The 16,845-nt window shown below is 34.7% G+C and overlaps 3 protein-coding genes across 4 annotated transcripts; 1 reads left to right on the forward strand and 2 right to left on the reverse strand.

The window, feature by feature from the left end:
- Window positions 1–895: 895 nt before the first annotated feature.
- msmp2 (microseminoprotein, prostate associated 2) lies at window positions 896–4,140 on the reverse strand. The gene is made up of 4 exons (XM_055218933.2): window positions 3,944–4,140; window positions 2,620–2,730; window positions 1,550–1,658; window positions 896–1,461 (listed from the first exon to the last, which is right to left on the reverse strand). The coding sequence occupies exons 2-4, from the start codon at window positions 2,726–2,728 to the stop codon at window positions 1,284–1,286; spliced, it is 396 nt and encodes a 131-aa protein (XP_055074908.2). The 5' UTR covers window positions 2,729–2,730; window positions 3,944–4,140; the 3' UTR covers window positions 896–1,283.
- A 1,952-nt stretch (window positions 4,141–6,092) lies between these two features.
- pla2g4c (phospholipase A2, group IVC (cytosolic, calcium-independent)) lies at window positions 6,093–13,248 on the forward strand. Of its 2 annotated transcripts, XM_073858450.1 has the most exons (12): window positions 6,093–6,332; window positions 6,983–7,125; window positions 7,230–7,428; window positions 7,911–8,016; window positions 8,664–8,804; window positions 8,877–8,942; window positions 9,526–9,720; window positions 10,178–10,315; window positions 10,437–10,529; window positions 10,908–11,065; window positions 11,227–11,393; window positions 11,804–13,248. In XM_073858450.1, the coding sequence occupies exons 1-11, from the start codon at window positions 6,192–6,194 to the stop codon at window positions 11,278–11,280; spliced, it is 1,434 nt and encodes a 477-aa protein (XP_073714551.1). In that variant the 5' UTR covers window positions 6,093–6,191; the 3' UTR covers window positions 11,281–11,393; window positions 11,804–13,248. The 2 variants fall into 2 exon arrangements, with proteins under 2 accessions (XP_073714551.1, XP_073714552.1); XM_073858451.1 differs by lacking the exon at window positions 6,093–6,332 and having other exon boundaries at window positions 6,987–7,125; window positions 7,230–7,312.
- A 207-nt stretch (window positions 13,249–13,455) lies between these two features.
- Window positions 13,456–16,438, reverse strand: LOC129455834 (uncharacterized). The gene is made up of 5 exons (XM_055220630.2): window positions 16,297–16,438; window positions 15,485–15,945; window positions 14,572–14,626; window positions 14,388–14,496; window positions 13,456–14,240 (listed from the first exon to the last, which is right to left on the reverse strand). The coding sequence occupies exons 2-5, from the start codon at window positions 15,791–15,793 to the stop codon at window positions 14,225–14,227; spliced, it is 489 nt and encodes a 162-aa protein (XP_055076605.2). The 5' UTR covers window positions 15,794–15,945; window positions 16,297–16,438; the 3' UTR covers window positions 13,456–14,224.
- Between the last annotated feature and the right edge of the window lie 407 nt (window positions 16,439–16,845).

Here is a 16,845-nt window from a genome sequence, read left to right on the forward strand (position 1 = left end):
TCAACTTAGCCTAAATTCACGTGGAAATTTGCATCATGGGAGGGGCTTTTGGAACTCCACTCACTTCCTGTAATCACGTCACTACTAGAGCAAACTCCTGATTGATAAACGTGCTTTTTTATGCCAAAGTTCAAATTTTTCAACTTGCGCCTTTCCTGCGGCTATGCTCAATTTGCGTCATTTGCGTGAACGAGACGGAATCACGTCTGCCGTGCTAAACACCGCGCTTGACCCCTTTACCGCTGCTGTTGTGAATGCAGCATTACTGTGGGTTCACACCAGGCATGTTTGAGGCATCAATCACGTCTACCGCGTCTAGTTTGCCATTTGAACATTTTGAGTTTACTCGCTTCATTCACGCGTAAAAACCATGCGTGAAATTCTAGTCATCGAGACATTCACGCGGAAATTTGCGTCATAAGAGGGGCTTCTGCGACTCCACTCGCTTCCTGTAATCACGTCACTAGAGCAAGCTTCTGATTGGTTAACGCAGCACGTTTTTCTGCCAAAGTTCAAATTTTTCAACTCGCGCGTTTCCTGCGCCAACGCGGAATCGCGTGTACCGCGCTAAACACGTCATTCCCGCCGCGAGACCTCCAGACGCACGTCAATACGTTTTTACATTGACTTAACGTTGAAATCACTCGCACTTGACGCCTCTACCGTGGCTGGTGTGAACGCAGCATTAGAATTTGAATAAACAAAGTATTAAATTATTTAATGTAGTGCTGCTGGTTGGGGTCTATATATTTCTCTCAGGTTAATTACACAGTATTTATGAATTAATAGTTCTACCCCTGGCACCATCATGTCCCCCCCAAGATGGCCCACCCGTTTGAGAACCACTTGTATTAGGGAAGAACAAAATTGATTTTAACCACAAAGTGTTCCTGATTTCAGTTTTATTTTATTTGCTTGATAGCCATCAGTGTTATTGGAAAAAATATTTAATCCCAGTTACACTTTTGTTGTCAGTCACATACAGTAGAGTCCTAAATCAAGTGCACATTGCATGTCTGGGACTCAAAATATAATTTAATTATATTTTATGGTTTAAAAATTATAAGACGCTGACTGCGTGTGCTCTCATAGGCTCAAATTTCTACGGACACAACAGTCCAGTCTCGAATCATGCTGGGACTGAACACTGAGAAATCCTTAAATTTTGTTATCCAAAAATAGTTTCATGCAATTTATCAGATTTATTTTTACACAATTAAAACTATTTTGGTTATACTGTGTCGTGTGTCCCTACACGTCTCTGAGCGCTTCAACAGTGCAGTCTAGAATAGTGGATCATTATCTGATTTCCACAGCAGCCCTTGCCCCGATCTCCAACGGCTTTTGGTGCCGAACAGACAAGGAAGTTTATGGTTGGCCTTCATCACCACAGCAACCGTACAGGAATCTGGCTTTCTAACGGCTTCACACCAGGGCGGGTAATCCACAGGCTGCTTTCCACTAGGGGACAGTAAAGAACAACAGTGTTAAACATCAGCTGTGTTTCAGAGTGATTGTGGTTGTGCATGCATGCGGTTTGGAAACATACTCTTCACAGCAGCCTACTCCGAAAGGTTCAAAACACACACACTGGAAACATTCCTCATTCATCCACGTCTCTCCTATGCCATATACACGACCCTTGTGTTCACAACTGGCTGCAGAGAAAAAGCAAAGACCGTGTTTAGTACTATAACAGACTTCATTTTAAACATGTTTAGCATTTTCTCCAGAGCAACACATTGCATTCATTATGATACATCAGTATGTGTTCCCTGGGGATTCAATCTGTGACCTTTGCACTACTTACAGATTTATGTTTTGCAATCGTGGTGTTACTAAATACAAATTTATGTATTTTGCAGATGTTTATACATTGCATTTAAAGGGATAGTTTACAAAAAATGAAATTTACTCACCCATATGTTGTTACAAACCTGTATTAAAGGGATAGTTCACTTTAAAATGAAAATTCTGTTATATGATGGAATTTAATGGGTACCATCAACTGTGTGCTTACCATCATTAAAATATTTTCTTCATTTATCACAATACTTCCAAAATATTTTTGTTCTACTATGGAAGTCAATGGACACTATCTGCTGTGTGTTTATCATTTCTCAAAATATCTTCTATTGTGTTCATCAGAAAAAAATAAATTCATGCAAGTTTAGAACAACATGAGGATGAGTAAATAATGACAGAATTTTCATTTTAAAGTGAACTATCCCTTTAATTTCTTTGTTCTGCTAAAAACAGAGCAATATATTTTGAGCACCATTGACTTCCATAGTAATATTTTTTCTGCAATGGAAGTCAATGGTGCTTTTGTTTCCTGCTTCATTACAAATATATTCCTTTGTGTTGAGCAGAACAAAGAAATATGTACAAGTTTATAACAACATGATACATTATTTTTGGGTAAACTATCCCTTTAAACTATATTTTTAATAACTCCATATTTTCTCTGGGAATCAAACCTCTTGACTTTTGCTCTGATACTGCAACGCTTTACCATGATATGAAACACTAAAAAAAGTTAGATAAAAATTAAAATCCTATATTCTAATATTTCATTTAATATTCAGTCACTGCTACTTTTAATTAATGTTTTGTTACCTTTTGCATTGAAGTAGCATTCACCACTGCTGGACACTGCGTGGCAGGACTGGACAATGGTAACCACACAAAACACAGCCAGTAAAACCTTCATCTCTCTTGTCTGCATTTCTAAGAAGGCACATATTTGGTTACATCAGCAATGAATCTCTATTTCACATATAATACAAAAAATTTAATGAACCAACTCATTGCATATTTTTGTATCTTTTGGGGGTGTTATTTTATCTATGAATACATTTAGGTTTTTATGAATTAGTTATTTGTATTATTTCAAAATACAGTCATCTTTCAGTAAATAGTGCAAAGGACATAGTTTCATTTGCAGACAATAATTTATATGCTATTTTATTATATTTTAATAAATAAAGGTACAAAAGCTGTAAGGGAAACGGTACTTTTTAAAGAGGTCCTAATATATACCATTTGGATATGTACAAAATATATCTTTGAAGTACCAATATGTACTTTTGAGGTACACTGTTAAAAATAGTTTACTCTGCCTTAAATTTTTTGTTGAATCAACTCAGATTTAAAAGTCATGTCAACTTACTGTTATTTATCTTGACAAGAAATGAGTTGTTACAACTTATAAAGTTGATGAAGTTGACTTTTTTCCAACTATATTTTATAAGTTATAACAACTCATCTCTAGTTAAGATAAATAATAGTAAGTTGAAATGACTTGTAAATCGTAAGTTGATTAAACAAAAATGTTTAAGGCAGCAAAGTATTTTTAGGTACATGGTGTACTCTTTGAAACGGTACCACCTCAGTGACAGCTACCTTAATGGGATAGTTCAACCAAAAATAAAAATTCTGTCATCATTTACTCACCCTCATGTTGTAAAAATTTTAATGAACACAAAAGAAGATATTTTGATAAATGATGACAAGCACACAGATGATTTCCTATTAAAGTTAATGGTTACAATCAGCTTACCATCATTAATCAAAATATCTTCTTTTGTGTTCATCAGAAAAAAATTAATTTGTACAGGTTTAGAACAACATTAGGTTGAGAAAATTATGAAAGAATTTTCTTTTTTGGGTGAACTATCCCTTTAATTTCTGAGTGTAAAATAGCGTTAGTCTTTTACCATTTATGAAATGCAAATCAAAAAATCCTTAAATCTCTATTTTAATATTATTCATGTATTATGTGCTATCCTATCCCGATTGTGCTTCAAGTTACATATAATTTACTACTAACTATAACTTTTTTATGTATTTCCATGATGTGTGGTAAAAACTGCTCTCTGCCTTTTAAGATATTTTTCATCACACTTATTAAAAGAGATTGGATGATATATTAGTTTCTTACCTTGTGAGATTTGTCTTAAGCCCCCTTTTCTTGTTTTCTTCGTCTGTGTGTCTCCTGTCTCTGGGTGTGTTCGTGTGTGGTGTCTGATGCTCCGTCATAGTACAGGTTTTATACACCTGCTTCTCTCTCCTCTTCCTCCCCCAGACACACATACTCCATCATTTCTTTTCATCCTCACTCTGTTCTTTCAGTCGTCTTTGTTTCTGTGCACACAGAATGTTTTACTGTTGATAAGATGGGCAACACGATAATGAAAAATATCTGATGGTCCTAATTTAATAACAAAATTATTTTCATGAATTGATTTAGCTATGAGACATTCTGTTATACTTTGGTATCATTATTGGGGTATATTATTTAATAATAATAAAAAAATCAATGATAAACATTACATATTAGAATGTACAACGACGTAAATCTCCTTTCACATACATGTAAATCTTTCTCTTTAGTTTATACATTTAGTTTTTGCTTGAACGTGATTACATAATTGTGGCGACACAAGACAGCTCATTCTTTGGTTTATAGTGGCATGCTTTATACTTTGCCTTTTTGTAGGTCATAGGTCACGTTGCCCGTTTTGAATACTGATGATATCTGACTTAACATCTAGGGGGTCACCCACAGGTTTGTCGATGATGAGGGTTTACGTCAGATGCTGTCTGCACATGTGTGTTAAACAGCATCTGTACACACAACACACAGATAACACGCTGTTACAGTGCATGTTTCACACATGCAAACACGCTCACGTCATCAGTTGCTCTCTCGCAGCCTCATTTTATAGTATCTGAATATATATATATAATTTTGTTTATTTTTTTATATATTTATTAACTAAAAATATGAAAATGAGTAACATTTATTCTACAAGTTTAAAATGGGCAACTGTTTGTGTCTCTGAATGCTTGTTGCTGAATTGAGATGAATGTAAAGACAAGGAAGGATTGTGTTTGTTACATTGTTTTTTATTGTCTGTTTTGTCTTAATCTTTATAGCTGTGCTAATACAAACACACCTGCTGCTGTTGTGTCCACACACACACACACACACACACACACACACACACACACACACACACACACACACACACACACACATTCACACTCAGCACTCTTTCTTTACAAATTAAGAAGAACACAATTAATAAGGAAAGATGTTAAATCCCAGTCCTGTTTGCATCATATTAGCACAACATGTCATATTTATTTTAATGAAAGTGTAATATATTTGTGAATTTAAGATAAAATATTTTATTTAAATACCAACAAAAAAATAAATCACTTGGACAATCTTTAATATTAATTATAAATGTATAATTATTTTTTTTATGTTTTTTGTTTAATTGATCAGTATTAAAGTAAAGAGTGATGTGATATGCACTGATAAATTAAAATACATACTTTGGAAAAAAATCATTTTATATTATGTATGGGAAAGTCATGCTTTTAGATCTGGGGTTTTCCAAAGTTTCAGACAAATGGGAGATCTTGACCAAACAAGAAGATCATATGTATGTTCCTTCTCTAAATTTGATTTCCTGGTAATAAGTTAACTTTACATCTTATGATGTTAAGATGGCAAAATTAAGTACACATTTACAGAAATAAAGGTATAAAAGCTGTCACTGGGACCCTTTCAAAAAGTACCCAAAGAGTGCTTATTAGTTATATAAAATCTACTTTAGAGATATGTATTTTACCTTAAAGGCACATATTTGTACCTAAATGGTACATATTAGGACCTTTTAAAAGTGTACTGCCCTCTTGACAGCTTTTGTACCTTTATTTTTGACAGTGCAGTTATAAAAAATATTGCCATTAAAGCATATTTCAGTTCACACTCCAGAGTTTCAACATACATTTTCCATGCCAATTTCTCTAAATTTGCCAACATATATTTCCTCTTTGATTCTGTCACATGCCCTCGATAAAAAGTTTTAGTTTGCTTTGTAGACTTCAAACTCTGGCAGCAAAGGTAAGTGCCTTATAATCTCTGAACATGCTTTCTAAATAAAGTGAGTTTAAAGATCATATTTGGGTAATTTTACTATAGGACTATAATATTATATAGTGCGTGTATTATGTTTATAATATTACAGGCCTATAATGCTTCTTGGTTGCTCTATTTTCTTTTTACAGATGTCAAAGGGAAATCAAACAGAAAAGTAATATCTATTAATTATTTTTTAAGTAGTTTCTCAATTTCATGTTATTCAAAAAAAAATTCAAAACTATAGTAAAAAACCATGTCTGTCCCTATTTTTTTTTTTTACAACAGTGTGGTGCGAATCAGTCATTTTCTTAATGAGTCTGAGAAAGATCATGTGGGCAGCAGAAGAGAATCAGTTCTTCAATGTCTACTACAGCATGACATACACTGTAAACTGGTAAACACATGACAATATATTATTAATTTATATCAGCAAGTGTGCTATTGCTGCAAGAGGACAATGGATAACGTCACTAAATGTAGTTTCATATTATAAACATGTTTATGTCATTTTAAAACCGCTATTTTGTTAAAAAGGTTTTCTTGGACGGCTTGAGCAGCTTATCTTTCAATCTCATTGGTTGAACTGTAAACTGAGTGAGCAGTAATGCGTTTTTTATGCGTTTAATGAAAAGTGTTCCCAGTTTCTGACACCGCAGTGTTATTAACCACACATACAAATTTGAAAAGGGCCAAATAAATAAAATAAGTTATCAAAATCTTGGATAAACAGGCAGGATTCTCTGCCCTCAAAAGCTGGGGGCGTGTCCGCTGTCTGCGCTGAAACCACGCCCACTCGCGGAAAGGCTCCTCGGTTAATCCAGTGCGTCATCGAGTCACCGTTTTAGCCGCTTAAATAATCCTGAACACAGTTTTTTTGTGGAAAAACTGTTAAACGGTGTAACCCCACAAATTTAGTACGACGTAGTTCAGTCTTTGTAACCTGTTTCAGCAAAACATTTTTTAACATTTATAGTGTTTAGAAACCATTTTCAGAAACGATTTTACATGGAAAAATTTCACGTTTTTTTGCTGCACACTGTACAGGAGGAGGTACCCAATATTGCACTGTTGGGTTCAGGAGGTGGTGAGAGAGCTATGATCGGTTTAATGGGTTCACTAGTCCAGCTGTATAAAGAGGGTCTATTGGACTGCATGCTGTATCTGGGCGGGGTCTCTGGATCTACCTGGTATATTTTACATCCTTTATTCAAATACAGAAATGAACATACTCTGTCAGATTTGACTTAAAATCTCAAATGCACACAAATATAAAGGTCATTCTCTTCGGTAGGTGCATGGCATCTTTATACAAAGAACCGGATTGGTCCTACAGGCTGGAGGAAGTGAAGAATGACATCATACAGAGACTTACTGGTAATGGAGTCAGTTTTAAGGACAAGCTGTCAACACTTATAAATTACTACCAGAAAGACAATTTCAGTTTGACAGACGTCTGGGCATCATTAGTAATAAGTGAGATAGTAAAAGAGGTGAGAGTTACTTTAATTAAAAATGAGAAAAAAAGTCATATCTGTTTCTGTGTTGTGTATTTAGCACAGTGGGAACACTGAATTGACAAATATGTTTTATATAATGTGTTAAAGTATAGTGTTTTATTCACGTAGTCACGCCCTGTGAAGCCTTTAGGTTGGTCTGTCAATTATATGTGACCCTATGTCTGTGAAGTCATTTACATTTACTTTTCCACATAAAATCATCCTATATAATGTAAAGATCATTCTGTGAAAATATAACCTTGATATATTTAACTGACTAAGGTCATGTCAAAGATTGTAATTGATGTGAAATCAATGAATGATATCAAACACTGATGCTCCTTATTACATTATGAAACTTTAGGCTGGATTTCACAGACAGGGTTACAAGTCATTACAAGGGAAAATAAAAAAAGAGTGAAATGTGTACACCAGATAATCTATATGTTGAAACTGGAGATATATTTTCCCTACAGATAGATGAGCGTCCTCTTTCCCATCAGAGGAGTCAACATGGCAAAGATCCTTATCCCATCTACACTGTGATCGATAAGTGGAGCAATCGTGCGAAAATGGAAGCAGGTAATTTCTGTGTTTGTGCATAGAAGAATGAATGACTTTGAAAATGTAATTTTTTGTTTAAAGGGAAAATATCATGAAAATGACTTTTTTCATATTTAAGTGCTTCTAACAACCTATAAAATTTGAAAAAGATCAACCCCGTAACTTAGCTTTGGTATTCTCTGCAAGCATGTGAAAAAATAGGTCATTGAAATTTGGCTCCCCCTGTGATGTCATAAGGGGATAATACGCCCCTTAATCTGCACTATCCAACCACGACACTGCCATTTAGTGCAGAGATCAGCTCATTTACATTTTAAAGGACACACCCAAAACGGCACATGTTTGCTCACACCTATAAAGTGGCAATTTTTACATGCTATAATAAATTATCTATATATGGTATTTTGAGCTAAAACTTTACATACGTACTCTGGAGACACCAGAAATTTATTTTACATTTTAAAAAATTCTTGTGAAATGTCCCCTTTAAAATTATTCACTGTATTTAGGTCACTAGTGAAATGTACAGTAAGCATACTTTGGTCTTGCATGTTTCCATAAAAACTCTGCCATTAAAGTAAAAGATGGTTACACTTTACAATAAGGTTGTATTTGTTATCATTTGTTATTGTACAATGAACTGATTCTTGCTTTGTTGATGTCAGATGTCTTTTTTGAGATCACACCACATGAAGTTGGCTACTCCATCACCGGGGCCTTTGTAGATTCCTCCTGTTTTGGATGTCAGTTTGATGAAGGGGTTATGATCAAGAACCAGCTGGAGATGAAAATGTTGTACCTTCAAGGTAACATGAGAACACAAATATACAAGAGAATAATCGTTCAATTTTATTTCACTGCCTGTTGTTTTTCTGCAGGTCTGTGTGGGAGTGTTTTTGCTGACCCTGAAAAAATACTGAAGGAGCTCATAAAAATAATAAAGAGTAAGTTCATATTGTATCACATTGTGTGTGCTTTCTATTACGCTATTTTGTGTAATGGACAATATAGCTCAAGTCGTGTGGCTAGAGAGGTGTGTCTTTTCTAAGCGATCCGAAAAATCTGAGATTTTTGCCAGGGTGACAATAAAACAGGCAGAAGAAAAACACAGAGAGACATGAACCAAAATATAACAGAAACTTGGATGTGGCCTTTTTAACCTGACAACATCCTAACAGTGACATTAACACATGCATACACTCCTCTGATAAAAAAATACATTATTGACATAATCTGGCTGATTTAAAGGCGGGGTGCATGATTTTTTAAAAACACTTTGGAAAAAGTAGTCGGGCCGAGCATGCCTACTAACCGACATCGTTGCCTGGGTTGCGTATGTGTGGGGCGGGTCTATCAAAAGAAGGTCCAGATTCTATTGGGGTGTTTGTTTAGGTGATTTCAAATGTCAACATTGGCATTCAAAGATCATGCACCATGCCTTTAAGGTTATATTGAATGTCTCTGCCACTACAAATGCATTAAATAATTTTGTGTTGTACCTATAAAAATGCAGCGTTTGCTTTTTAGAGCTCTTTTGGCACGAGTCAGATGGAATGTGTAACCAGACATCTTCAGGAAACCAATCGGACATCCACTCGCTCAGCCCTTCACATGTAAAAGAAGTCTTCCAGGTGACTTCAACGCTTGTGGAACTGAATCTTCTGGTCTTCAGAGAGGAGGACCCTTCAGCTCACCTTGAAATCCTGCATAAACTGCTAAGAGGTATATCTATCACATTTTTGATGCTTAGATCACTTCAGATAACATCCAGCTGTTCGGAGCAATGGAGTGTAAAAATGAGCATGTTCTGTTTAGGGATGCACCGATATGGAAATTTTGGCCGATACTGATAACTCTTTAAATTTGGGGGGGCGATAATCGATATCTATAGGCCGATAAACACGTGTCATCATCGTGCTATGTCACAAAATGCACCAATCAAAACTCCACATGGCCAGCAATGAGCAAGTGAAGTGGTTCAACAAACCAAAATAATCCATCATTTATCGGCTTTCATTTATCGGCCTAATTTTGCTATCAGACCGATAACCGATAATATTAAAAATAAGCAGTTATCGGCCGATAACCATATGTCGGCCGATATATCGTGCATCCCTAGTTCTGTTATAATATAACCTATTTATTAAGTAGTATAATGTCTATTTTTATTTTTTTTAAGGAAAGCTGAACAAAGAGGAAACCAAGACAGAAATTACCTTACAGATGATGTTAGAGGAAATAGTTCGGAAGAGCATTCCGGAACAAACTCTGTATGCATGTGAGCAGTATTCAGACTGGCTCCAGAAACATCTGAATCGTGAGTTGTGCTGTTGTGTATTAAATTAACTTTAATGTTAAAATTACTATAATACATTAAATTGAATACATTATAAGCTATTTACTGCTTTTACTAATACTATACTTCTATCTTCATATAGATAAAGGTGCATGGATGGTTGTTATTAAAAGCATTGAGTTAGTTACTCGTTGGATCTGGGGCACAACATATAACTTTCTCTACAACATGACAGGTAAGCAAAATAACTGGAACAAAGACATACAATTTGAAATAAACAACATTCATAATTTCTGAAATATGCCATATATAATATGTAGGCCTAATATAACGTGTGTATGTATAACATAATGCACTGAAATTTCTAATACCGACAGCAAACATGTTTATGACTGTAGACAAACTGTACTAATCATAGACTGTAAAAAAGATGGAAGTAGTGGCATACATAGGTTTCTGAAGATCGTTTTTGAAGCTTAAAGTAGGCGGTGCCTACCGTTGCCATCTTGTACTTGTATTTCAATGTGCCTTTCAGAACATCATGTTACTACCATGGTGCTTTTTGTAAGTATCTAAACAGAATGGTAACGTTATCATCCCTTATTATTATCAGCACATGAGGTTTCTCCCCAAATCCTAAAAGAGAAAACAAGACATTACGAGGATGCTGGAATCTTCATCAACTCTCCCTATTTCTCAGTGTTGAGGAAAGAGAGACACATTGATCTGATCATCTCTCTTGATTTTAGTGATGATGACGACCCATTCGAGGTACTGAAGACTATTTAAATACTTCACTACTCTTATGCTTTAATCATCTAAATGCACTTGTAAATGCAACAAATGTATTGTTATGTTTAAAATAATATGTGCATCATGTGAGGACATCGTCAAACTTTTGGCAAAGCATGAAAACCTACACTTTTTTACAGACAGTGGTTCAGACTGCTGACACGTGCAAAAAAACTACATATCCCATTCCCTGATGTTCAAGTATCTGATGAGGACAAACACTCTCCAAGAGACTTTTATGTGTTTGAAAGCCCTAATTCACCGACTGTGATTTATATTCCTCTTTTCAACGTTATTAATTGTGCAGGTAATATCATTTGAAAATGTGTTTACAAGAAGAAAATCTATCTACAGCTTTCTAAAATTAAATTTATTTATTTATTCTTAATGTTATTACAGCATCTATGGCTTAATCTATACACAATTAAATCTATATGAATGTTGGGGTAAGGGTAATTTGTCTTAACCTAAATATTTTTTGGACTGTGGGAGAAAACCAGAGTGCCCTTGCAGAGTAAACTCACGCTGTCACAAAGAGAGCATGCAAACTCCACACAGAAATGCGCAAAATATAATTTAATAACAACAAAAATAATATCAGTTCAATATTTATAAGTCACAGATTTAGAAGTTAGTGTTGGAGATTACAATAGTATCTTTAAGTTATTTAGTACAAAAAATGTACAATTATAAAAATGTGTGTGTGTGTGTTAACAGGAGAATTTACAAAGTGGAAGAAAAGATACAGAACCTTTCAGCTACCTTACAACTATGAAATGATCCATGATCTGCTGGAGAAAGCCGAGATGAACATCAAAAATATCAAAGTAAACTTACTGAAAGAGATTCAGAAAATCATTAATAGGAAATCGACCAATCTGGGCTAATGTTTGACTTGAAGGCATCTCTATGTGTACTCAAAAATACTTTACTCACCACCATGCCATCCCATGTGTATTTGACCCTCTGACTTCAAATGAACATATGTTATATTAAATAATATCCTAGCTCTTTTTTGCTTTGCAATGCTACTGAATTGTGGATGTTTTGTAGGTTTAAAAAGCAAATACACTGTCAGAAAAAAGGTTTAAAACTTTAGCTTTTTTGTCGCTGAGATGGTCCCCTAAGGCAGTGGTTCTCAAACTGGGGGGGGGGTCGAGATGGTGCCAGGGGGGCCCCAGTTTTATGATATTTTATAAAATACATTAATTTATCATGAATTCTGTGTAATTACCCTACTGAAAAACCCAGCAAAAACGAGCATAAGCTGGTAGCTGGTTTTAGCTGGTTGTAGCTGGTTTAAGGTGGTTTATGCTGGACCTCCCAGCCTGACAAAGCTGGTCATGCTGGTGGGCCAGCTGGTATTCCAGCATGACCAGCAAAGTCCAGCTAGACCAGCTTAAAATGTGACCAAAACACAGCTAGACCAGCTTGCTACACCAGCAAAACCAGCTTCCTACACCAGCAAAACCAGCTAAAACCAAGCTGGGGACCAGCTAAAACCAGCTCACCAGCTTATGCTGGTCTTAGCTGGATTTTTCAGTAGGGTAAACATAAAAAAATAAGGCTACTAACCAAAAGCACTACTTTTTTGTATAATTTAATATGTGTTTTAGTAAAATGTTGAGTTTAGAACAGTTTTTTGTCACAAATTTTCTTTGGGGGGCCGCGAAGGAATGCACCATACACAAGGGGGGCCACACGCTGAAAAAGTTTGGGAACCAATGCCCTAAGGTACTGTTTTGTACCTTTACAGGTATACTAAACATAATACAATGTTGTACCTTTTGGGGTACATTACTGTACCTTAATGATCTATTGTGTACCTTTATAGGTACCATTCTGTTTTGTACCCCTAAAATTTAGCTGGTACAGAATTGTTTCTTAAGGTACACAAGGGTATAATATTATGTGAATATACATTTCAATGTGTTTTATACCCATAAAGGTACAAAAATGATGACAGAATTTTCATTTTTGGGTGAACTATCCCTTTAAACACCATACATTTTCATTTTTCATTTAAAATTGTAATACTGATTTTTTTCTTCTAAATTGTTGGAAGAATATTTAAAAATTCAATGATTTGTAATGTCATACTCGAGCTGTCCAATAGAGGGCAGCACATAGTAAGAAAGAGTAATAAAAACCATAAAAAGCGATTCTTACACCTGTTTTCACAATGCATTTCAGTTTATTACCTACATTTTAGTGTAGTGTTGTTTTATTGTTATTTGTCATGTATTTATATTTTTATACACATATCTTCGGAAACAAGTAATACATAAGATTCACATTTTATTGTAGTTGCACATATCACAATACAAACAAAACATCATGTGAACAAACCTTTCGAAACTAACAAAGCATTCATCGATTAAAACGTTTAGTGTTACATCACTCATATTAAATTAAAGTTTCAAGCTTTAATCAGAATAAAAAATGCTTGCCCATATAAATCCAACATTTCAGCTAAAACAAAATGTTTTTACCATTAAGACAAACATATATTTATTTAGCAAATGCTTTTTCCAGTGTATCTGGCAAACATAATTAATATTTACATTATTCAGGAATTATGTTAAAGGGGACATTTCACAAGAATTTTTTAAGATGTTAAAATAAATCTTTGGTGTTGAGTACATATGTTAAGTTTTAGCTCAAAATACTCCACATATAATTTATTATGCATGTTAAAATTTCCACTTTGTAGGTGTGAGCAAAAATGTGCTGGTTTTGGGTGTGTCCTTTTAAATGCAAATGAGCTGATCTCTGCACTAAATGGCAGTGCTGTGGTTGGATAGTGCAAATTAATGGGCGGTATTATCCCCTTCTGACATCACAAGGGGAGCCAAATATCAATAACCTATTTTTTCACATGCTTGCAGAGAATGGTTTACCAAAACTAACTTGGATGATCATTTTTTTTTAAATTTTCTAAGTTGATAGAAGCACTGGGGACTAAATTATAATTAATTACGGAAAAAGTCTGATTTTCATGATATGTCCTGCAAACAGTACAGTTCACACCAGTGTGTTAAAGAGCAGTTTTTATACTATAATGTGCCCTTAAATCTATTTGTACTTTTCCTTTAATGAAATCTGCCATTAAGACTGCTTTTGAGTTTTGGTTGTTGCTTAACTGCACAGCCCACTTGCAATGAAAAACAATAATGTATATTAAGATTTATTAATGGACATTTTATTAAAATAAATTGTACATGCTTTTGCACACAATGATGATTTAGTCATATTTACTTCACTTATTTATTTAAAATCAACAGAGACGAAAAAAACTTACCTTGCATTCAATTTCTTCACAAAGGCACAAACTGGACTACGCTCCTCCAACTGCTTTTTAAGGGCCTGCATTTGTTCTGTCCACTTTGACTTAGTAGCATTAAAATTACCTGAGAGAAAGAGAGAGATTAAACTTTCCTAATAAACTTTCTTGTTTCAGTAGAGGGTCAACTGTTTTTTCATACCTTCATTGTCACTTTTTTCCTGCACTATGCCGGTGATTTGTTTATTTAATGTGACCTGTGGAGCGTCAAAACAAAAGCAGATAATTAGAAATGGGAGCAGCTTCTCCGCTTCTCGCGGCTTTATTCCATCCCTGTTTTAAACATTCCTTGACTGCCTATTTGCCACAAAACCAGACTTACCCGTTTCAAACCATTATAACAACCATTTTTATTAGCATCACAATCAAAACGTTTTATTTTAAACCACACAATCTACGAACTGCAGCTGAACTGGCTCTCCCGGCTAAGCCTGGTATCACATTCTCCATTTAAACCGCATGGAGTTGTTGTTGGTTCATTGACTTCTCGCTTACTGGGAGACTGCTAAGATTAAGTGTAGGATTTTGTATATTATAGTTATACTGAATATTTATGTACTTTTTAAAAGAGTACCCTAGTGACAATGTATAGACTATTTACTATCTTGTGATCTGACATGCCTTGAAGTTCCTAAAGGTTTGGCACCTGTTAGTAAACCAACTGAATTGGTTGGGCTCTTAGTTGTTAAAACCTGTTAATCAAGTGAGCTTTTATGTCAGTCTCCTGCACAGCCCTAAACAAATATGGAAATTTTTATATGACACTATAATCTAATTCAGAAGCATCACTGTGAGAACATAACACTGATATCTTCCTGTCATGCTGCTATTCATACATCTGAAAAAAATGAACTGTTACTTGGTTAAAAGTTACTTAACAACATAAAATGGCTAAACAAGTTAAACCTGACAAAATCATTGATCTAATCATTGTACTGTAAAAGTCAAGAGAGGGATCCTTTGTTGCAACATTGGAAACATACCACACTTTAATTGTATAGTCAACGGTGGATCTGAATACATCTACTACTGTAATTCTACATCTTCATACTTACCACTAAATCCTGACATTCTTTAGCCTCTTTGGCCATTTTCTCTTGATCCGAAGTTATTAATTTCATCTCATTCTCAAGGCCCTTGACCTCAGTCAAAGTGATGTCCATCTGCATCAACATGTTTTGAAGTTCGATGTCAAAATTTTTTAAGCCCAATTCTGTGTTTTTCTCTTGTAACTCCGAATCCTCAAGATCAACTGTTAGTTTTTTTGTTACTTGATTTTGCATGCGCGTGAATCCCCACACGCTCACAGCCACAGCTATTAATAAAAACAGCATCAGAAATGAGCAGCATGATCTTCTCTCCATGCCTGTGTGTAGTTGTACCTTGAAGATCTGCAGAGCTTTTAAAAATCAATATATACACACAGGCCTATATGTTCATATATCTTCTTCCAGAGAGTCCAAAGTTTTATCAATCTGTCAATATTTGTTGTATAAACTGAGTGTAGGTCTTAAGACTGTAAAAAGAAAATACAACAGAGGAATATGAATAAAATAGTCATGGCAGATTTTATAGCAATATAACATTATCATGACCATACAGTGAAATAAAGTAATATAATATGTGATTTATAAGAATGCATACTGTATGCATGCATAGCCTACCTACAATAAAGTAAGGTTACATTAGATTAGCAAATAAGGCTAAACTTCCTGGTGTGTTATCAATGATAAATGAAAAACGTACAGCCTAACAGTTTGTCTGATATGTATTTGACAAAAAAATACATATAAACACAGCAAACGCTTTTAACATTTTCAAAACTAAATCAACAAACATGTCATGTAAGTATAATAAATCAACTCACCTTTATCAAGTTACTTGCAGGAACTCACTGAAAAAAAATGCCTTAATATTAACAAACAAATGAATAAACGCAATATTTAAGTCAGTATCACCACAGAACATACGATATCTAGAGTTATAGTATAGAGTAGTGTGGCTATGTGTTTCTCTTGTACTGCTTTAATCTTTTGTCCGTCCTTTCTACCAGTCTGACTAGTTAAGTAGGGCATGGCTATGGGTTGTACTTGAAGTTATGCGCATTCAAATGCAATTTTGAAATGAATCATGCATGTATGCAATGATAAAAAGTTTATTGTGTTTTTCATGCAATAGTTTAGCATACTCTGAGAATTAAAATGTCAGGGAGAAACCATCAATAGTTTCATAAATCTCTATTGAAGTGTTTAAAGAATAATAGATGAACTGATCGGGAAGCAGAACGGTTACACCATTGTAATGATTATGAGGTTTAACTTCCTCTTTTCTCCCCTGCATGTGTGCTTAAACACTTTACGGGTTTCTTTCCAGAAAACTTTAATGTGCTTGCGCGTGTTCACAAAAGATTTAAGGT

Source organism: Misgurnus anguillicaudatus, chromosome 20, assembly GCF_027580225.2.
Source record: "Misgurnus anguillicaudatus chromosome 20, ASM2758022v2, whole genome shotgun sequence".
NCBI classification, from domain to species: Eukaryota; Metazoa; Chordata; class Actinopteri; order Cypriniformes; family Cobitidae; genus Misgurnus; species Misgurnus anguillicaudatus.

What these genes read in the sequence shown, in the direction of transcription:
- msmp2 (XM_055218933.2), bottom strand. Translation starts at nt 2,728, where the DNA reads ATGCAGACAAGAGAGATGAAGGTTTTACTGGCTGTGTTTTGTGTGGTT. An exon ending in ATGCTACTTCAATGCAAAAG is followed by an intron (nt 1,659 to 2,619) that starts GTAACAAAACAT and finishes TTTTCTCTGCAG; the next exon opens with CCAGTTGTGAACACAAGGGT. An exon ending in GGAGTAGGCTGCTGTGAAGA is followed by an intron (nt 1,462 to 1,549) that starts GTATGTTTCCAA and finishes ACTGTCCCCTAG; the next exon opens with TGGAAAGCAGCCTGTGGATT.
- pla2g4c (XM_073858450.1), top strand. Translation starts at nt 6,192, where the DNA reads ATGTCTGTCCCTATTTTTTTTTTTTACAACAGTGTGGTGCGAATCAGT. An exon ending in GCTCCAGAAACATCTGAATC is followed by an intron (nt 10,316 to 10,436) that starts GTGAGTTGTGCT and finishes ATCTTCATATAG; the next exon opens with ATAAAGGTGCATGGATGGTT. An exon ending in ATGATGACGACCCATTCGAG is followed by an intron (nt 11,066 to 11,226) that starts GTACTGAAGACT and finishes ACTTTTTTACAG; the next exon opens with ACAGTGGTTCAGACTGCTGA.
- LOC129455834 (XM_055220630.2), bottom strand. Translation starts at nt 15,793, where the DNA reads ATGGAGAGAAGATCATGCTGCTCATTTCTGATGCTGTTTTTATTAATA. An exon ending in AAGAATGTCAGGATTTAGTG is followed by an intron (nt 14,627 to 15,484) that starts GTAAGTATGAAG and finishes GACGCTCCACAG; the next exon opens with GTCACATTAAATAAACAAAT. An exon ending in GGAAAAAAGTGACAATGAAG is followed by an intron (nt 14,497 to 14,571) that starts GTATGAAAAAAC and finishes TCTTTCTCTCAG; the next exon opens with GTAATTTTAATGCTACTAAG.